At 43.9% G+C, this 22833-nt stretch overlaps 1 protein-coding gene across 1 annotated transcript in view; it reads left to right on the top strand.

The window, feature by feature from the left end:
• The first annotated feature begins 2367 nt into the window (after nt 1-2367).
• Nucleotides 2368-22833, top strand: part of ZSWIM5 (zinc finger SWIM-type containing 5) — a 179807-nt gene continuing 159341 nt past the window's right edge. Inside the window, exon 1 of the mRNA XM_054981751.1 lies at nt 2368-3013. Coding sequence (XP_054837726.1) covers nt 2368-3013 — 646 coding nt within the window. The remainder of the gene's footprint in view (nt 3014-22833) is intronic.

Below are 22833 nucleotides of genomic sequence, written 5' to 3'. Positions count from 1 at the left end.
AATGTTTATTCTCTGTATGATTAACCACTCCATCATTATTTTATGGAGCTATTTTTGTATTATGACAGTATGAAGGGAAACATTGAAGTGTAGTGTTTAGTGTTTGTAGTTCATTCCCCCCCTTTTCTTTTTCCACCCCCCCTTTGTCCCTTCCCTCTCCCCTTTCCTTGTGATAGTTTTGTGTAGTGTTTTGTAGCTATGAAAAATAAAAAATTTATTAAAAAAGAGAAGTATCACTTTTTTTGCAACATGCTAGAGATCATATAGTATCTATCTACAGAGGAGTTAGCCATGTTAGTCTGTAGTTGCAAAATCAAAAAGAGTCCAGTAGCACCTTTAAGACTAACCAACTTTATTGTAGCATAAGCTTTCAAGAATCACAGTTCTCTTCGTCAGATGCATGGAGGGCAAGAAGAAACTGGTCAGATATATAGGTGGAGAGGGGGGGGACCTGACCCATATTTCTTGCATTGTGCAGGGGACTGGACTAGATGACCCTGGCGATCCCTTCCAACTCTGTGATTCTATGAAATTGTACCACTGATTCTGTTGTGCTCTGTGCCTGGTTTGTCCAAGGCTCTGTATTTTTTTATCCTTTTGGGTACTTTGATGAAAGAAACTGATGGCCCAAGCACTGCACATGTTAGTCTTAACCCTTAATCGATGCAGAATGATTCTAAGCATCTTTAATCCAAAGAAATTGCTGCATTCAATAGGATTTATTCTCTGAAATAGGACTGCAGCTCAAGTCAGTCCCAACACAATGGAAAAAGTGCATGTTGACCAAGTGATGCAAGAATAGCTTGAATTATTTGAGGCTGGAGGTAGAATTGGAAAGAGATGCTGCAGTATAGTTTGTTCAGAAAATTGTTCTTTCATTTGGGTAATTTTGGCCAGGATGCTGGAGATAAAATGTGTTGTGCACTCCAATCCTATACAGATCTAACTGTGTCTATGTCTATTTCAGTAGCATCAGGCACTCTTAACCCATTATAGGACTGGGCTACAAATACTCATACGTGCAAATTATAATTTACATATACTGAAAACTGTGTTGTTCACCTGAGCTGGTGTATCTTCTCACATAGTTGTCTTCCTCACATATTATAAAAACAACTAAAATTGTGCAGTTGAAAAGTTATATTAAAAAAGCAGTATTTTTTATTAAAGAAGACTATCTCATCTATGTGGATCTTTACTTAATGGGCCCTTATGGGATGTATGTGGAATTGGGATTGACCAACCCTGGCTACTAGAAGTTGTGGTTGTCCTCTTTATAAGGTTCTACAAAACTTGACTCAATAAAAGAAGCTATGTCCTCCAGTTTGCAGGATCTGAGCAAATCTGTTAATGATAGGATGTTTTGGAGGTCTCTCATTCATAGGGTCGCCATAGGTCAGAGGCAACTTGACAGCACGTAATACACACACAGAACTGCAAGGTAGGTGGGGCTATGGCTCAGGAGGTAGATCATCTGATTTACATGCACCAAGCCCCAGGGGCAATCACCTTCTAGTGTTATGACTGCAGTCAAAGTCCTGTGGGCATATTGCAGGATGAGGATCAATGAGGGATTTCAGTTCTGTCTTTCTGGAGATTTTTGGATGATTTTTAATTTTCTAGGGCTGTGAGAAACACACAAGAGCTAATTCTAGGAGATTTAGGCATCTGAGCGTCAAGACCTGACTAACTGTGATTGCTTTGCTTCCTGTGTTCAGTTTCGTGGGGCGGGGCGGGGGGAGAGTCTCTCTGGCACCTCTGCCCTGGAAACTCTGCTGTGTATCTTGATCCAAAATATGCCGGGAAAGCAGAAACTGTGGTTGCTCAAGTCGCCAGAGAAAGCCATTCTGCACGTGTTCAGAGGCACTTCTCTTTACGATGACTTCTCCAATTTCAGGAATAAGTTTAAGAAGGTACTGAATAATCCTGCTACATTTTGCTGACAAGGCAGTCTGCTCAATGGCTTCGCTTGGGAAAAAATTATTTCCCCCTCACAACGCAACGTATATAGCTGTTCGACAGAAGGAATACTGAACAATTCCAAACTGAAAAGTCAACTATGAAATTTCACAGAAATGGAGAATCTGGAGGGGGGCGCACAAGAAGCGCACGGAGGGGGACCCCTCCCGCCTACCCCGATTGGAGCTCGGAATCCTGCGGGGGCTCTTTCCATAGGGAGGGGCCACGTGACCACACACCCGCTTCCCCCCCACCCCCGGTTCTGGGGCGGCTACCCGCGCCGCGCTGCCCCTCCGCTCTCCCCCTTCCCCGCCGCAGTCTCCTCCCCCTGCCGCCCCCCTCCGCTCCGCGGCGGCTGGCAGGCAGTCAGGCAGTCACGGGCTGGGGCTCAGTGGGTCAGACGCAGCCATGGCGGAGGGAGGCGAGGGAGAAGAGTTGCTGCGGCCGCCGCTGCCCTCGGCGGGCTCCCCGGGTCCTAAGCGCCTATGCTCGCGGGTGGCGGCGCAGCCCCGCTCGGGGGGCTGCCCGGGGGGCCCCGTCGGGGCGGCGGCGGCCGAAGGCGCGGGGGGCGGCGGCGGGACGCGCTGCCTTCCCGGCGGCCCGGGGCCGGGACCCGGCTGCGGGCCGGAGGGGACGCTGCTACCCTTGCTGCAGCCCGAGTCTCTGCTGGACGCCGCGGCCAAGCGGGTGGCGGGCAGCTGGGCCTTCGAGCGGGTGGAGGGCCGCTTCCAGCGCATCCCGGAGCCCGTGCAGCGCCGCATCGTCTACTGGAGCTTCCCCCGCAGCGAGCGCCAGATCTGCATGTACTCCAGCTTCCAGCCCGGGCGCGGCGGGCCAGGCGGCGGGGCAGCCGCGGGCAACGGGACTGGCCTCGCAACTGGCGGAGAGGAGAACCCAGCCGCCCCCGGCCTGGCCGCCCCCTCGGGCACGCCCGGCACGGCCCCTCTGCCGGCCCCGGGAGCCCCGGCCGGCAGCGCCGTCACCGAGGGGCTCCCCTTCCGCCGAGGCATCCGCCTGCTGGAGACGGGCGCTGTGGACAACGTACTTCAAGTGGGTGAGTGACCGCTGAGCGACCGCGGCGCCGGCTCCAGACTGCCCCTTCTCCGCGCGTCCCGGCCTGCGCTGCTCTTTGGGCTCACTGGCCTTTTCTTTCTCCGGGCTCCCCTCCCCCGGCGCGCCTGCCCTTGCCGCCTCCGCCTCCTCCCCTTCCCGGTGGCTCCTTGCGCTTTGCTCCCGCTCCCCGCCCTCCCCGCTCCCCGCCAGTCACCCCCCCCCCCCGCCGAACATTGTCCTCTCTTTCTCCTTCCACCTTTACTGTGCCCTCCCCCGCGAGCCTCTTCTCCGTCCATCTTCCCCCTCCTGCCCGTCCCGTTCCTTATCTCTGCTCCTGTTTCTGAGCTTTAAGACCCTGAAGATTTCCTCCCTTGCAAACAAGCGCAGCCTTTTGTCTGGACTGTTTGTTATTTGACAGTATTGCTTTCCCCTCCCCGAGCGCGTTTGGGGCGGGGGGAAGGAATGCCAGGGTGCCCCTATTGACAAATGCAAGCTGTATTTGGTAGTGGGATGAGAAGGAGCAAGCTTTTATCCCCGTAATATTCTTGGTAAATGAGGGTGTTGCTAATGGGTGGGAGGGAGATGTTGGGGTATAGTTTGCAGAAGGATTAGGCAGCTGCCAGCTTTGAGAGGCTGGCTTGGAACATAATAAATCTCCAAGAAAATGCCTTCCATAGCATTACCTGCTTGCTTCCCCTTCCTGATGGTGAAGTAGTCAAAAAGCCCAGAAGGCAAAACGGGAACAGGATGCCTGTAGAGAAAACTGGGTTATGACACTCTCTCCTACACTTGCTCTTTGCCTTTGGAATACTGTGGTGTTTCTGGTGCTTTTCAAATGAAGGGGAACATTGCCTTCTTCCTAAATGCTTGTGTGTGTGTGTACAATAATACTACAAGTATTATTGTAGTATTTCATTTCAGTTATATCTTACTGCACAGCATTTTCTTGATACTTCTGGAAACTGAAAATGGAAATAAAGTCCTTGACTTTATTGACATTAAACACAAGGTTCATCATTACTATGCTTGTCAGGGGACTTGTGAGTGAGTGACAAAGGTCATTTTCCTCTCATAGCAGTTATCCCTGAAATCTGCTTTTTATGGACTGCTTCAAATAATATCTTTTACATTGTTGGTGGGGTGAATGAAATGACTGTTCTTTTTAAACTGGCATTCTGATAACATTTGTTTTGCAAATGTGAAATGCAAATTCATTTTGTGCTTGGGGTTATTACCATCAATGACAAGGATTCTCCCCCTCCCCTGCCCGCCTTCAAAAATTCTTTGTAGCTGTGCAGAGTGTATCCTATACTATTTTTCATTCTTCCAGATAAGAAAAATGGAGAGAGATCCTGCAAACTAATGTTACAAGCTAAGCATTAAAAAATGCAGATTCTTTATACTTCATTTGTTCTCACTCTTTTTAAAAATACTCCTCAAATATTTATTTTTAACCATAGTCAAAGTATATGTTTTTTCCACATCTGTTCTTTTTGGATAAATGAATAGCTTCTAAAGCCTGCTTTAAACAAAGTAGTTCCATTGTTTTACTTGAAACTGAAAGGTTAGTATGAAACAATGTAATAAAAAGAAAAATGGTTTAAAGCATCTCTGAATATTTCTTATACTGAAGTAGTTTGTTAAATTTCTTATCAGAAATCAGCAGCAGATTTTAAAATATGTGACTCAATGACATGTGGATGTTATGCTTGGAAATTAGGACTGATTCTGTATAATGAATTTATTACAACTGGAGCATTGTAAACTTCTCATTTAAACATAAACTGCAACTGTTATAGAAGCCAGGAGGCGTTTGATTTCTGCTTATTCAAAACAATGGACAAACTCTTTAATATTTTGTCAGTTGGGAGTTTAGAAACTTCAGTTACATGGTTTTTGTACTGTATGGTTAGTATTTCCAGCAGCAGTTGGAGAATGCCTGTTTTGAAAATACTTTAGGAGAAAGTAGAGGTTTTATTAAGGACCAAGGTGAGTTTTCAGGGGAAATGGAGAACAAAGAGAGCAGTAAATTTGCAAAACTGTGATATTAATGCAGTCAGATTAGCCAGCCACTCTTATGGTTTTACAGAACAGATGAAGGCACTTCTCTCTTTGCCATATCATGGTGCCATGACTAGCTGAAAAGTCTGCTGGGGCTTGCAGTTAACAACCTGAGTCTAATTCTGTCAGGTACTATGTTACATAAATGCAAAGCTTAGCTGACAAGCAGTGTCTGTTCAGTTTTAATTTTTAAAAAATAATCAGCAGTATTAGTGTGTGTGTGTGTGTGTATTTATTTGATGTCCATACCATGTTAGTGTAGAAATGCCAACTTCTACAGTAAGAAAGAGAGACTTACATTGATGATTTTCTCTACTCTTTTAAAGTTTACAAGCTATACTTTCATAACAGGACTGCAGAATGAGATGAAAGGCTGTTGATTTAATATGGGAAGGAGTTGATGTATTTGCATAATACTGTAAGCTATTTCTAGAGAAAAGCTGAAAGAAAATTTAAATAAAACAATACGCTCTGAAGTGATGCACATTTATCTCATTCAGATGGTGGGCATAATGCCTTCTATATCCATAGTGGTAACAACATCAGTTAAAGTATAAGGTAGGATAAGGCTAATCAACAAAGAGGCTTGTTAGACTTTGGAAGTATTTGGATTGAAAATGGTACTTTTGATGCTGACATGTATGAAAGTCTTTATGTCTAAACAGAGAAAAAAGTACCCTAGCGACTAAATAATAATCACTGTTAATTTATAATGAAGGACTCCTTGAAATTCTGTATCTATATATTCATAATATGATACTATGAAGTCAATGCATTCTTCACATCCAATAACATTATATGAACGAATATTATCTTCAGCAGTGGAGTACTGCTGGAAAGTTCCAAAACAGTAATACTTGTTACTGTAGAAATGTGTTGGACCAAAATGTTGGTGCCTACCATTTTACAGATTTGTATAGTGTGTAAGATCTATGCTAATAATTCCTTCATGTTTAGTAAAAGTTAAACACAGCTTAACCCCTGTTCTCACTAGAGTCATTAAATTGATTTTCTAATGTTAAGATAGCTATTATACACAAGCATTTTTTGTATTTTTAAAATAAATACTGTGTACCTAGTAATACACATTCAGCTTTGAGTGGGTTGTTTAAAAACAACTAGACAGTTGAACGAATTGATTTAAAGTGTCGGAGAATTTTAAGGCTTAATATGAAACGTACAGCTGTAATGACTGCTGGGATTCCCCCAGTGGATGCAAACCTTTTAATGGATTGTGCTAATTTTTAACAAGTCAAATCATATAAATACCATTTGCAGTTTTTTCTCTGTGAGAAAATAGTGTTGATGGATTTTGACAGCAAACAGTTATCTGACAGTTTTTTGAATGTTCCCAGTCTGCACTTCTGACTTGATGTAATGTTGTTTGTCCTTGAGTTGTCATAGCTTGCTCATGAATGTGCAGGGATGGGAGTCTGTATTTATTGCTTTTTGTGATTGCAGGACAATCTGAAGCAAGGAGAGGTAAGCTACAATGCATAATACACTAGAAAACCTGAAATGCAATACATTATATACCCTACAGAGTTGGAGATAAGTGCCCTGTAGCAATGATAGGCACTCCGGTTGTATGCTCATAGAGAAAAATTAAATTCTTATATGCAGCCATAAAGTGGAACTTAAAAAATATATAATTTACTATATAATAATTCCGAGCATACTTTTGGAACCCTCATTTACAATTTCAAGTACTGTTCCAATGTTGTGATTCAGATGGTTTTACATGAATCTTCAAAATCTCAGATTGGGAGTCAACATTATTACTCAGTTGAGAAGCATCATAACTATAAGTGATATCAGGATGTACAATGTTTGGGAGTTCTGCCTAGCTTTGACTATCAACAAATACAATTAAAATTCTAAGTAACTCATGAGGAACCATGTATATTTTTAGTTGACTTTCATAAGTTAATTTCTAAAATGTAGGACCTTCAAGGGTAACCTACACATTAATTCAGTACTGTTTAAGTTTTAACCATAAAGCTGTAATGTGTCAGAATTGATTATTCTGAAAATGGATTAGGGGAAAAGAGAAACGCAAGCTTCCCTTCATCATAAATAAATAAAAATAAATAAATATTAATACAAATAATTTGAAGCTTCAGCCAAAGGAGCACAAAACAAGAGAAGAGAGTGTTTTAACTTTATTCTTCAAATGATTACAACACTGCTTACAGGTGTGTAGACCAAGTTAAATCACTGTGGGAGTACTCCACAGTACCACCAAAATCTCTAAATCAGAACACACTTGAAAGAAATGCCACTTATTTTTGTGGAATTTTGTACTAAGACATATTTAGGATTATAGCACTGTGTTCAGTGTTGCTTATTTCAAATAAATTCCAAGATACAACCCCTACATTTGAAGGGTGAAGTTAGTGTCCAATTAAACATACATTGCAGTAGTTTTGGTGAAAGTAAGAGGGACTTACATTTCCAATTTCTCCTTTAAGATCTAAATATAGAGCCAGGAAAAACAGTTGCAGCTTTACCTTTATGTATTAATAAAAACATAATACATCTCTGATGTCAGTTGCTGGAAATCTGCTGAAATGAATTGCACTTTTGAAATTCTTTTTTACATTGTCTTATACATATGAAAAGCCATAATCAGGATAGCCCAGGCAAGCCTGATCTTGTCAGAATTTGGAAGCTATGTAGGGTTGGCCTTTGTTAGTAATTGGATGGGAGACCTCCAAGGAAGAACAGAGTTGCAGAGGCAGGCAATGGTAAACCACCTTTGTTAGTCTCTTGCCTTGAAAACCCCAGTAGGCCTACTGTATTTTGACTCCTTAAACAGTTGTGTTGGACTGTTACGCTTAAATCAGTAATTAAGAGTATAAAAGCAATAGCTTGTTTCAGCAAAAATTCTACATCTATTTTTAATAATGTGTTGTTAAAGCTTAACATAAAATTACATACTATTAAAGCTTTAATTTATATATTTGTCTTATGGCAGAAGGGACAAATAAAATGATTCTTAAAGCATATTATGAAGAGCATAAAATGCTGGTTTAAGGGGAAGTTGGCAGAATAGCTGAGGTGTTGATTACTTATATAGAGATCAAGGCAAACAATATTTGAAACTACTTTGGGACTGGAATGACGAATGCCAGCGTGGAATGACAGTCTCTGGGATTAGCTAAACTGTTTTGGGGCTGGAACGATGATGCCTTGGACCATCATTCCACTGTGACAGCTGTTCCAGCCCTAGAACAGTTCAGCTGGTCCCAGGGACCCTCGTTCTACTTTTGGAGCCATCATTCCAGCCCCAAAGCACAATTCTTTAACTCCATTCCACGTTTTCATTGCAACTTTTTTGTGCTGTAATGTATTTCAATGGAGCCAATGCAAATCTATTAGAATTTTTGGCTCCTATTATATCTAGTGGGCGTTCATGCCTCTCCCGTTGTTTTCATTGGGCATTCTTGTCATTTGTTGTAGTACCTCCTCCAAATCCTTCCTTTTGATGTTCAGAGTTCTTCTGCAAATGGGCATTCTCACTACTAGTCTTCTCCATTGCCCAAGTGTGTGTGTGTGTGGGGGGGGGGCAGGCAGGCAGGCAGGCAGGCAGGCAGGCAGAATGATTGGCTGAATTCCGTACCTCCCAAACAGACCTGTGTGTTCCCCAGAAGTTTACTCTTTGCTGTGGTGGCAGGCGGGATTGTTTTTGAAAAGGGTTTGCCATTTGACTTAGAAAATGAGAGAGCCCTGAAATATTATGGAAGCAATCCTAAACAGGTCTACTCAGAGGTAAGCCCCTTTTTATTCAATAGTGCTTAGTCCCAAGGAAATGTCTTTTGAATTGCAGCTTATGACTGAAGTCTCTTACAAAAGTTTCCAAAGCTGATAGGAGGGGAGGGGTCTCCGCTTGCGAGGACATGATTGGCAGGGAGGAAGAAAATGCCATTTCCCACGTAGTGACAGCGTGGGTCTCTTCTCTCTTCTCGTCAACGGAATTAATTAATAATGTATGGTTTCTCTCCCTTTGGGATCTGATTGGTGCTGTTCAAGAAAATAGCTGCTGCCTATGAGGAAAGTCTGCCTCTGGAAGTTATGAAACAAAACGAAATATAAAGTTTTTAGTGGGAGGGAGTCATTCCAATTTAGTTCCCTGGTTTTGGTTCAGGTTTCCGAAAGCTGCTTTAATGAGTGAACCAGCAAGTTCTGTGTGTAGTTTTGGCTCATTATTTCCGTTATGGACACCCCTAGTAATGACTACATGCATACAAATTGGGTTTCTGTGTAGTGTATCCTTTAAATAATGGCTTAAAACATGCTAATAGATATCTTCTCAAGCAATTCCTAACTAACAACCAGCCTTTCAGCAGACATGTGTTGGGAAATGAAAACATTTGTGGAAGCCCTTGCAGTGGATATCAAACACTCATGTACCCATTGAAATCTTTTTTTTCTCGGGGCCAGTATAAATGTCACACACGTCATTGTGTTATATTCCCTCTTTGTGGCCTTTTAAAAAAAAATGCAAGGGCAAATATGGATTGGGACTGTTGGGAGGAAAATTGGTTGTGAGAAGCCATTTGGAAACGGAAAAAAGGCTGGAAGGGGATAGAATTAAGCTTCCATCACATTTCTCAGCTCCTGATTGCTTCTTCCCAAAGCTGCTTTAAAAAAAAAAGAACTGCCAGGGCAGCATTAGATACATCTGTGTAAAGTGTATAGTTGTCCCCAAGTGGGTGACACAAAACTGCTTTAATGCGTATTAGAGATTCTTCAGTGAGGAGTGGGCATTTCCTTCCCCCGAGAAAAAAGAATTTAGGGTCTAATTGGTCAGTAGATTTCATGGCCAATGTCCATTTGGGCATTAGAGTAGTTATAGACCACGTTAACACAAAAGGTTAAGTTCCATAGAGGATGTATTGTCGAAGGCTTTCACGGCCGGAGAACGATGGTTGTTGGGGGTTTTCCGGGCTGTATTGCCGTGGTCTTGGCATTGTAGTTCCTGACGTTTCGCCAGCAGCTGTGGCTGGCATCTTCAGAGGTGTAGCACCAAAAGATAGAGATCTCTCAGTGTCACAGTGTGAAAAAGATGTAGGTCATTTGTATCTACTCAGGAGGGGTGGGGTTGAGCTGAGTCATTCTGTAAGAGTTTCCCAGGGTGTGGAATGCTAATGGCGGGAGGCTTCACTGAATCCTGAGGAGGTTCTTTTGCATATGGATTGGTGCTTGATGTGCTAATCTTCTCTGCAGGGCTATTGTCGGGTGTGGAGTGTTTTGTTGGCCTGGTGTTTTTCAGAACTGGAGCCCATGCTCTGTTCATTCTTAAGGTTTCTTCTTTCCTGTTGAAGTTTTGCTTATGCTTGTGAATTTCAATGGCTTCCCTGTGCAGTCTGACAAAGTAGTTGGAAGTGTTGTCCAGTATTTTGGTGTCCTGGAATAAGATACTGTGCCCTGTTTGAGTTAGGCTATGTTCAGCCACTGCTGATTTTTCAGGCTGTCCAAGTCTGCAGTGTCTTTCATGTTCTTTTATCCTTGTCTGGATGCTACGCTTTGTGGTCCCGATGTAAACTTGTCCACAGCTGCAGGGTATACGGTATACTCCTGCAGAGGTGAGGGGGTCTCTGCTGTCTTTTGCTGATCGTAGCATCTGTTGTATTTTTCGGGTGGGTCTGAATACTGCTTGAAGGTTATGCTTTTCCATAAGCTTTCCCATCTGATCAGTAATTCCTTTGATATATGGCAAAAACACTTTTCCTGTAGATGACTGTTTTTCCTTGGTTGTTTGATTCATCCTGGGTTTGATTGCTCTTCGGATTTCATCTAAACCACGCACTTCAGGCAAATGGCTACTCCAGAAATGAAATCCGAAGAGCAATCAAACCCAGGATGAATCAAACAACCAAGGAGAGATCTGAGAGATCTCTATCTTTTGGTGCTACACCTCTGAAGATGCCAGCCACAGCTGCTGGCGAAACGTCAGGAACTACAATGCCAAGACCACGGCAATACAGCCCGGAAAACCCCCAACAACCAACCATAGAGGATGTTTGTATGAAATGAGCAATAGGCAAGAAAGGGCTGGAGCAAGGGAGACAGGTCAAGACAAAACAATGTAGTAACTTTGGCTTGTTTGTTGAGTTTCTCAGTTGTATTGGGATGAGATCTATAGCCAAAATTTGGATGGTGAGTTCAAATCAGTATGTAACATTCTGTCATCTCCACGGTCTCTTTTCTTGCACACAAACTATCATAGAATCTTAGAGCTGGAAGGAATGTAATAGAGTGCTAGAGCATTCCTCAAAGATGACTGGCCAGTCCTCAGCCTGAAAATTTCCTGTGATGGAGAGGCCATCCACTCATTAAGTATAGCAAAACTTTATTATCTGGCTCTTGAATATCCAGAAAAATCAGTTAACTGGTATAGCCCAGAAGGCAGGCTCCTACCCGGCATCATGCCCCTGTAGGTGTGCATGCCTGACTTATTCCCACCACTCCAGCCAGCTGGCTTGATGCCTTCTGTCTAAAGGAGAAAAGAGGTTTCTGTCACTTATCTTGGTAATAAAACATTATATAGACAAAATTTTCTTTTTAAATCAACTATTTTTAAAATTCCAGAGTTAACAAAAATCCCTATATTAAAAAATAAGAGTTTCCAGTGATTGCTCATATTAGGCCCCCCCTGAAAAAATATTTTTCTATGAAAGTGCCTTATGTTGAGTCTGGCCATTGGCCTATCTGAACCAATATTGTCTACGCTGAATGACAGCAGCTCTCCAGGGGCTCAGGTAGAGCTCTTTCATATTATCTATTATCTAGTTCTTTGTAAGTAAGCATGCGTGGAATTGAACCTGAGGTCTTCTGCATGCAAAGCAGATGCTTTGTCACAGAGTTTCTCTTCACAAGATGCCTGGGCACATTTTCATCAAGTGAAGGGAGAAGCAGTGTTAGCCGGGAAGGATAGTTTTGAAAAGCAGAGCTGGTGGAGATCACTCTGGAGGGGAGGGATTCTCCCACAGCCCTCCATTGCCTCTGGCATTCCCCCTTCTGGAGCCTTTACCCTGCCAAGGCTTGGTGAATTCAAAACTTTAAGCAGCGAGGGCAACAGAATAAAAGCTCCGATAGGGGGGACAGTCTGGCATGCCAGAGGCGGTGGTTGGCTGTGAGAGAATCTGTCCCCTCTGGAGCAGTCTCTGCTGGATCTGTCTTTCAAAACTACGCTTCCCAGCTAACATTGCGTCTTTCGACATGTGAAGGACACGTGTCAGTTGTCTTGTGTAGAGAGACTTTGAGTCAGAGCCCTACCCCTTATTTCAGGGCTATCATTTTAGGTATGTTATGATGAAATCTAAATGTGGCAATGCTGAAATATCTTTATATGATCATTGTGTTTTATTTATGTATTAAGATTTCTGAGTGAGCTGGGACTAGACCAACCAAAATAAAGTTTGGCTAGTTATTTTAAATAAATATTCACATCCTTCAATGTGAACATTTTTTGTGTCCTTCCTTTTGCCCTCCTCCAAAATTCTGTTGCCTGTCTCCGTCAGCAGGATCCAGCCTACTTTGTTCCTAGTCCTTCGTAAAGTTGTTCTTCAGATCCTCCTGCCCGCCCCCATCCCCTTCCTTTATGAAGTATTTCCCCCCCCCCCTCAGGACTCTATCTTCCCATTGTTTTTTGTCAAAAGATGTGTTGCACTGTGAAGCTTTTCTTCCTTCCTTCCCGCCTCCCTCCTGTTATGCCTCCTTCAGTCAACTTGCATTGGGGTGCCATGTCCCTTAGCTCCTTTACATTCTACTTTCTTCGCAGAGATTTTCAGCCTTCTCTCAGCCTTTTATTAATTTCTCTACCAGCAGCAATCAGCACCTCCTAGCGTGAGTTTTTTCCATTAGCCAACTAGACCTCTCTATTTTGTGAGGTGAAGGAGCATGGCTGACACTCTTCCATTCAACAGTTAGAAAACTTGTGAATATTTATGTTGAGAAGCAGAGATAATGTCTGGGGTCCCTCATAGCTGACAGCCAATTTTTGAGAGAGTGAGAGGATAAGCATGATACAACACCTATCTAGCGGCCACTGATCAGAAAAGGAAGAAAAACTTCCTTGTATGCCTATACAATGAGGAAGATTTTGTTATGCTTTAACACATACATATGTAATGAACATCTTATACACCTAATTTATTTGATAGCACTTATAATTTCTTTTCTGATGCCATAAATGCATTAGGAAATGCATCAGATCCCTTGGTAGTGATGAACACTGAAATGAGAGGAGTTGCATCATGCAAAACAGATCTTTAAAATAAAATAATTTATAGCTGCTAAGAAGAAGAGCTACATAAAAATGTCCAGAGGTTATAATAACCTAATCGGTTTTGTCTTGTGTATACTTTTTTAAGGTACTGATTTTACCTATTTCAGTTGCAGTTGATCTTGGAGTCTAGTTTTGAGAGAGACCTGAAACAATCATATACACTTCTTTTTGTTGATCAGGATGTGTAGTGTTATATTTTAACATGCCGGAATGTGGTATATGCTAGCATTTTCCTGGCTGTTTTCATTGTAAACTAGAAACCATAGGCAAATAAATTGCATGCATTTGTGCCTGGGCTCTCATCCCCCCCCAAGCTTGAGCAGCTGTGTTAATCCACACACAGCTGATGACATCCGCAGATCAAATTTCTCGCTACTAAAGGGAATAAAAATGCCCCCGTGTGCTTAAATAGAAGAGGCTGGGTGGAACTATAAGGACTATTGGTTCATTTGGGAGGGGAATTGTTTCCCCCTGTGGCTTTGCTCCACCTAATTCCGTTTGGTTAAATGGTTAAGCAATGAATATTGGGGTGGGGAAGCAGGAGTTAGCAGTGAGAGCTTTGACTGGATGTGCTTTTCTGTTTTGAGATGCTTTTCGATTCCTCCTTCCCAGCCTTCACTACATCATGATGTACCTAGCTGTGCCTGTCTTCTTTATGCTAGATAAAACATTTCTCAATTAACTATGAAACAAAGAATATATTTTTTCCTTCTAGAAAGGAAATAAATGTAACATATCTGATAAGTGCATTTAGAACAAGTGGTGATTACTTTTATCTTCATCTTGAGTCTCAGAGAGAAAAGTGGTCTTGTAAATGAATTAAATAATAAATAAATAAAAAGGCATAGTTGCTCTCTCCATGTTGTATAACCATACTTAGTAGACATGTGGGTATGTTGTATAAACCTTAAATTTTTTAACCCTTCAAATCTGCAAGAAACTGCAGCAAGTCTTTGGTTTTTATTTAGTTTTGCTGGTGTATATTGCTAGATCTCCCAAGGAAGCCAGCTGAAATAGCTTATTAAATGCTCATGGTATATTAAGTGAAATTTGCACTGTAAAGATGAATGAAACTTGGACCTTCTTCATGCCACAGCATTTTCTTATACCTGTATTTGTTTTGTATTATTCTATCATTATTAAGGGTTCTATGAAACAAATCTCTATATGACCTTTTATCTTGTGTCAGAAGAATAGTCCAATCTATTTAAAAAAGGAAATGTCACAGTCAGCAAAGCTGCACAAGGCAGTGCTTTCATAAGGCTGATAGGCTGGGAGAATGTTCAGTGTATTTCGGTTTAGAAGACAATATCTGTTTAATGGGCAGCTCAGTCCTATGTCCCGAGGCAGCATCGTCACTCATGTGCTAATGTAAATGGGGTGCCGCTCCACAGCTCCCTATGGACTTTTGTAGGAGAGTTCTGCTGGCAGTGCCCGAGCACGACAAGGTGAGGTGTGGCCGCAGCCAGGAGTGCTCGCCCGCCATTCCCCTGACAACCCTGCTCACACCAGCCAATGGCCACACTCTTCCCCTGACATCCAGGCAAGGGGCAAGCAGTGGTGCAGCCAGTGGGGAGGCTGTGATCCCCGCTGCCGCCAATAGGCCCCCCTCCATCAGAGAGCAGGCATCCCTGCCAGGGAGGGGGGCAGAGGTGACAGTGAAGGTCCAGATCAAACACCCACCCTCTCGCCCATCCAGCCCCCGGCTGAGATGCAGATTGCCTTGAGATATTGCTTCCTGGGCTGGATCTGAAAGACACTCGCAGAGAATTACTGGGGGAGGGCGGGCTGAAGCAGACATGCTCGGTCATCTCCTGGACGAGTCACGATGTGCCTGCAAGGGAAAGACACATGTGCTGCAAGTAACCCAGCCTGGTCCATGGCTGAGGCAAAGTCCACATTCCAACATCTGAGAAGATGCACATGGTAGAGAGCAGCAGCTGCAGCCCCACAGGTGCAGCTAGCGAACAGCAGCTAGCGAACAGCTGATACAAGACCCTCTGGTGAGGAAGCGCTCTGCCTTCGGGTGATTTTACCTTTAAGGGAGAAGGTTAACAGGTAGTTACAAACACCTGGTCAAGAGTAGTTTTCTGGGCAATTGCCTCTGGGGCAGGCAGGGGCTGCCACCACCGCCCTTTCCCCCACCAAGCCTTACCTGAAAAGGCTAGCGGTCAGGTGAGTTCAGGTGATGGGGCAGCCAGCACAAATCAGTGAGCCACACCGCCCCATCTCCTTCTTACCTGTAAGTGCTACCTCGCTCCTTACTGAGATGGGACTTCAGAGTCAGATAACCTGCAAGGAAACTTGAGTGGTTATTGTTAGTTAGCCAGACATTCTGGACATTGCCCTTCTTCCCTTGAGCGAGTGCAAAGTTCTCCCAGTTTTCTTGCTAAGTCCCCACAGTGCACTCCGTGCCCGTCACTGTGAGTACCCTCTCTCCTGCCTCGTGCTCAAAGTACTCACAGCAGAAGGGTGACGGGCAGAACTTTTGGCCGTGTGCTCACTTACCTGAGGTCATGAGCAGTGCAGCCGGATGTTTTGTAGGGTGCGTCTGCAGGTGATTGGGTGTGGGGAGGGGGGCTCGCCCACCCCAGAAGCAGACACGGATTGGCTCCCGTGGTAGTTCCCATCCTATACTACTTCGGGGTGCAGGGGTTGGGGCTGGATGCCGAGAGAGGGGCTTGAGTTTTCCAGTTCAATAGGTGCCTTCAATGGGCTGCACCTCCTTTTTTCATGGCGTAACTTTCTGCCACTGGAGGGGGCGTTCCCAGGGCTGGAGTGGGTTTGGAAGCGGACTAACTCATGCCCAGGGCTGGATTGACGGGGGGGGGGGAGTCTGGTGCGGCATTGCCAAAGAGGGGGCAGTGGGCGCAGCTGCCAGCCCCGGGAGCGTGTGGGTGGCAAGACAGGGGGCGCGCTTGCCGCATGCCCCCTGACCTGTGGGGCAGGTGAAAGGCAGCGCGGGTGGCTAGGAGGCCGCTCACACCATTTGCCTGCCCTGCAGGACGGGGTGCATGGCAAGCTGGCTGGCCCTGTCCTGTGGGGTGCGGGTGGCCTCCCAGCCACTCGCGCTGCCGCCGCCAGCTCCACGGTGCACTGGGACAGCCAGCTTGCTGTGGGGCAGCACGCGCCACCCTGCATGATGACATCACAGAAGTGATGTCGTCATTCAGTGCCGGGAGCGTGCGCACACTGGTCTTCAGTTGTCCTTGGCGCCAGCAACCGTAGATCCGTCCCTGCTCACGCCCCCCCTGCCCTGCCCCCTCCCGTGCCGGCGTGGGGACTTGCGCCAGACTTGTGCCTCTGCCCTGCCCCCTCCTGTGCCGGCGTGGGGACTTGCGCCAGACTTGTGCCTCTGCCTGGTTGCCAAGCGTGCCTGCCTGTGGCAGCCCGTCTCTAGTACTGCTCCTCAGGCGGGCACCAGCAGAGTGGTTTGCATTGTCATAAGTACCATTTATGCCCGTCTAAGGCTTAATTTTCTTCCTATGCGGTTTCCACCCTGCTGCTTAGGATTGCATTGCTAATCTTTGTAAGACACATGCCAGAGCAGAAAATTTAAATGCTGTTCCTCTTTCTGACCTCCTAACGAAAAAGCACTTTATAGTTGCATCTCTGGGTATGTCTCTTTCCCCAAGTATCAAAGGTTTTTTTTAAAAGTACACACATCTCCTATTGTTTATGACAACTGCACCCATTTTGAATTGTGATTATGTAGTAGCTATATGCACACTTTTTCACAAGTAGTTGGTGCCAGGACTATGGTGTTAGTCTCAAGAATTGTTCAGGGTATGTATTTTCTGTGTTAAAGTTCCTTTAGGGATTCTTCTGTTATAGGCACTACACATGCAGTAGGCTGAGCTGAGCCTTCAGTGTGCATATTTTGTTCTCAATTTTCTCTGATTTGGATAATTTGGAGATTTTGCACAAACTATCAGCATGTTTTCAAACCAGTGCAACTCTGTAAAAGACACGAGAACCCAAAAAGAACAAGTCTCTCAGCTTTTTAGAGAGACAGCCTGCTCCCCTGCTTTTCTCTTATTCCTTACATGTAGGATTTGTTTAGAATTGTGTTATCTGTTACAGAACTTGGCTTCCTGAGGCTCTGAGCCTTAATTTGGATTAAATAAATAAAATTTCTACGTCCTGTAGATTTATTTTAAAGCATGTCGATAGAGTCTGCTAAATAAAGGATCCTGGAAGTAAACTTTTGTATCCTTTATGGCTATCCATCTCTCTCTCATATTACACGTCATGTTCCCTTTCTGTTGCATTCCTGACTGTTCTGTGAATCATCAAATCTCAAAATCTTGAGGAAGCTAACAACTGGAGTTCAGAATAAAGTATATAAAAATTGAGAGTTCAGTCAAGTTCACTGTGGGCATGGAGGGATCTCAACAAGGAATAACAAAGACCAGTTTTCATCCCTGAAGATAATTTCAGGTGGGTTACCGAGTGGTCTGTAGTAGAAAAGTAAGATTTGGGTCCAATAGCACCTTGGAGGCCAACTTCTCGTAATACATGGACCAGTGCATCAGGTTGTGACTAGAATTGGGAGGCCTGTATGTGCCTCATGTCCTGTATTTTTGTTCAACTCTCTTTTCCCCCCCACTAAACTTCTAGTGTTTCCACGGCAAGTTTCTCCAGTACGTTGATTTGGGAAGATCCATAAAGAGAGTGAGTTTTGAGCTCCCAGAGCAGAAGCCCCTCAAACAGAAGCTTAGAATTTTTTTTTTTAAAAAACAGAACATTCCTATTGGCATGGTTTTGTACAGTTCATCCTGTATAGAGATGTAAAATTTTCAAACATTTTGAAACCATTGAAAAAAACTTATTCCCAAATGGTCCTCAAAGTTCATCATGCTATGTTTTGAGTAAATAAAACCTTGTCTTAAGAACATTTTACTGATTTCAAAAGATTAAAAAATCCATAGTAGTTTCCCTCTAATTATTCCATTGCAAAAATTTAAATGCTAAATATTTTCAGTGAATAAAACATTGTCATATGAAAGCATTTCATTAATCCAAAATGGGGAGGGAAAAGTTTCATAGGAGTTTTTTCTCCTAAAATTTCCCTTCGAAAATGATTCAAAAAGTCTTCATGCTTTCACACAATACATTTTGAAAGGGTAGAACCTTCTCTTAAAAGGCATTTCACGCATTTAAAAAATGTTTTGTATGAGTTCTTAACAGTGTCCATACAGATTCCCATGTGTTTCCATTGGAAAAACTGAACAAAGATCCACATGCACATGTGCTCGCCCCCCCGGGCCTTCACATTTCTAATCCCGTGCAGATTACATTGTGTGCTGTCTTGATGTTACACAAGGATGCACAAATAAAAGCACTCTGAAGGCTACTCTTACATTTTTATTAAATCCAGATAACTGTACAGTTATGTCAACTGTGAAATGCAGCTTTGTCACATTTTTAATCCATTGGGGTTTTTTTTAGCCCCTTCCTGTTTAATCCCTTTTCCTGTTCTGAGCATCATCATCACACACTCACTTCTGTCTGTACCCCTCTCTGTTAACCCTTCCTCTTTGCTCTTTCTACCTCATAGGGGTCTTTCTCTGACCTTATTAGCATGTTTTCTCTTTTCTGTGCACACCGTCTCTATTGCTTCCTTCTTCCTGCTTTAGTTGCTTTTTACAGTCGGTTTCTGCCTTGACTTCTGACTTTTCTTCTTTGCTGAAATCAGCAACTCGCAAATCATTATCTTTTCTAGTACTTCCACATATTATATGTTGGTCATAGGAGTTAGTTTGAAGGCACATTATATAGAAACCTTACTAAATATAAGCAAGCTTGTGCCTGTTCATTGCCTGAATGGGAGAGGAAGGAGGGATATAAATAAAATATATCTCACCTGGGAGCAAATCTAGGTACTTGACAGGAAACTATAGCCATTCATGTCTTCTGATGAGTGTATGAGTAAGATACATGAGCTTGAAGTCATGTGTTTGTCTTATTTGCATGTTACTTTTTTAGATACGTATTTTAAAGGAAAACACCTAAAAATAAAATGTGTGAATTGCCTATTAAGGAAGCATCAGATGCAGGCAGGCTGTGCAGTGTGGATGATTAATTGCAAGGGTTGGAAAGACTTGCACCATTTAGTGTTTCTGAATCCAAGGAGAATAAATGCATTCCTCTCCCATCCTAACCCCATAATGTTGGTGGGCTTGAGTATTCTCAAATATTCTCACAATGTGGTGGGACTGGACTGCGAACAGTAGGTGGTTAGAATTCTTTTGGGGAGACCAAATAGTCAGGGAAGAAGCTGCAATTGAGAGCATGTGTTGTGTAGTGGTTAGAGTGTTGAACTAGAGTCTAGGAGGCAGGCTTGAATCCTCTGCCATGGAAACTTGCTAGGTGGCCTTGGGCCAATCATACTCTCTTAGGCTAACCTATCTCACAGAGTTGTTGTGAAGATAAAAATGAGAAGAGAATGATGTAAGCCACTTTGCATCCCCATTGGGGAGAATAGCAGGATATAAGTTAAGGAAATAATAAATTGGACCACAGGACTTACATTTGTTTATCTGTTGTATTTCTAAACATTTTCTTTCTTGCCACTCAAAGCAGTATACAATAACAAAGTAAATTAAACCTTTCTAGAAACCTAACATATTAAAATATTAACAAACTTAAATGTCTAAATAATAATGCCTTATGTTGCTGCCTGACCACTATAGAGCAACAAAAAACAGAGCTGCGATAGCAGACAGCAGCTGTGTACTGGCATAACTGTGGCGCCATCAGTCCGCTCCTTAAGGACTTTAGCAGAAGAACTGTGCTGGTGGCCAAGCCCAGTATGGCATGGCCTAGAGAAGATGCTCTGTAGTTGCCCTGTCAATGCTGGCCGAATCCATCAATTGCAGAGTGGCTGAAGATGATGGTGCCGTGAGTGGAAGGGAATGGTATAGCCAGTCTGCGGGTTAGGCTGCGTTTCCTGTAGCCAGCTGCTGTTGCTACTCTCCCACCCTGCAGAGAGCAGATGCACAGGGCAGAAAGATCCCTGCAGTCAGGCTCGCCACATCCGAACAGAGGTGCCTGCCTTGAGAGGATCCCTGCCCCATGTGGGGCAGTCACACTGAAGGTGCAGACAGGGTGCCCACCCACCTACTCACCCAACTCCCATTTCTGACAAGGGCCAGGCTGGCAGCTGAAGCACTGCTCGCCCATCCCCAAGTCAGGGACTCAGGAGTCAGGTAGCCTGCAAGGGAACTTCCGTGGTAGTTGTTAGTTAGGCATTCTGGACTTGGTTCTCCTCCCTGAGTGAGTGCAATTTTGCAAACTTCTCTCAGCGCACTCCTGCTGCTCCACCACGAGCACCCTCTTGCTCCACATGCTCTTAAGTCCCCATGCCAGGGGTCTCTTGGGCAAAGCCTCTGGCCACTTCCCTATTTACCTGGAATCATGGGTGCCCCAACTGGATATTATGTAGGGTGCCCAGGGAGCTGATTGGGCACAGGGAAGGAGACTTAGCTGCCACAATGTGAGTGGATTGGACTCTGTGGTAGCTGGCTTCCTATGCTCCTCTGGGCCGCTTGGGCAGGCTGGGCACTGGAGAAGGTGATTGAGTTTTCCTATAGAATGGACACCTTTGGGCAGCATCACTGTTTTCCATGGCGTAACCGTCTGCCACTACTGCCACTGCTAAGGGTGTTCCCAGGCACGACATGCCCCCTGGCCATCAGTGTTGTGGGCCACCACAGGCCACTGCACTGGCGTGGGGTGTGTGTGTTACACTGCCGTAAATCCGGTATAAGTCGACATAACTCCTAGTCAGCTCCTGGTGCACCCCCCCCCCCCCCAGGATTGCACTGTGGAGCTCTTATTTCTTGAAAAATGAATGGAAGTGTGTAGAAGGGACAAAAATAGATCTACTTGGTGAATGCCTGTTCTCATATTTTCCTGCAGTGGGAAGGTCCTGATCAGGCTCAGCCAGACAGGGCATGCCAGTGTGCTCCACTGCTGCTGTTGGCAACACATAAGCACAGTGTGGTCTTTGGTGACATTTTGTAGCTATGTAAATCATAGAGCAGGGTGGAGGGGGGAAGGGAAAATGTGTGTGAAAAGCCTATGACTTTATGAGTTTAACAGGAGTTGTTACACCACAGAATTCTGTGTCTCAGACCCCAGGTTTGTGCCACAACGTATCAATGTTTGCCATTTTAAAATGTTTCTGTTTTGTTATGCAAAAAACTAACCATGTTTATAATGATTGGTCAAATGTATTGACACTCTATAACAGTGATGGCGAACCTTTTTGAGCCCGAGTGCCCAAGCTGCAACACAAAACCAACTTATTTATTTCAAAGTGCCAGCACTGCAATTAAACCTGAATAGTGAGGTTTTAGTTAAGAAAAAACAACTCATACAGTTGTCCCAACTAATTAACATCTCTCTCTCTCTCTCTCTCTCACTCAAGAGCCACGACTGAAAGTAAAGCAAGTTAAATCAAAGCAGTTTGCCCTTCTTTGGACCAGCAGCCCTGCTTGCAAGCACTCTCTCTCTCTCTCTCTCTCTCTCTCTCTCTCACTCACTCACGAGCCACGACTGAATGTAAAGCAAGTTAAATCAAAGCAGCTTACTCTTCTTTAGAAAGCCAGCCCCAGCAGCCTTGCTGCTGCCTCTGCTTCCTGCTGCTAAAGAGACGGGCAGCAGGGAGGCAGCGATGTGGAAAAGGAATCACGTTGGCAGGGCCAAAACCCATGTGATCTCTGCTCAGAGCTACTGGAACGTCATTGCAGGCGTTCCCCCTCCAAATGAGCCCTGGACCTAGCAATCCGCGACTTGGCTCGCATGCCCACAGAAAGGGCTCTGCATGCCAGCTGTGGCACGTGTGCCATAGGTTTGCTATCACTGCGCTATAATGTGTGTATAGATGCATAGTTTTCTGGGCCATTAATACAGTTTTAAAAGTAGGCATAGTAGTAATTTTATTGCTGCTTATAGACAAAGGGATTGTCTTTGGTGTTTGTAATGTCCCTAGTAAGTATAGATGAAATGTATTTTAGACGTTCTGTTATATTTGACTACAGTGTAGGCATTCGGGATGCAAACCACTGGCTTTTGTTACTACACAGGCTTCACAGAAATGAGCTGAGGTTATCAGATATTTGAATTTAGTGGAGGTGGCACGTGGCATTTAAATGCAGAATTTGAAACAACCACCACCACAATAAAAGCTTAATCTTGGTATTTAATTTTTATAAAGATTCTCCATTTGAATCTGCTTCATGTTCTGCATCACAAAGTACTGCTGTTAGCTTCAAAGTGGAGTATATCCAAGGCCCTCTTATTTGTGTAAGATAAATTACCATTGTTTAGGAAGACACTCAAGGGACTAAAGAATTTAATTAAATACATGGAGGTTATGAATATGTATGTGAATTAGGTAGGCTAGATATGAATGGCCACAGTACAACTGAAGGAATTGTTCTGACTTCAGATTGTATGTA

The sequence above is a fragment of the Eublepharis macularius genome, chromosome 5 (genome assembly GCF_028583425.1).
Source record: "Eublepharis macularius isolate TG4126 chromosome 5, MPM_Emac_v1.0, whole genome shotgun sequence".
NCBI classification, from domain to species: domain Eukaryota; kingdom Metazoa; phylum Chordata; class Lepidosauria; order Squamata; family Eublepharidae; genus Eublepharis; species Eublepharis macularius.
The sequence above is the reverse complement of the archived record's forward strand: the minus strand, read 5'-3'. Positions and strand labels throughout refer to the sequence as shown.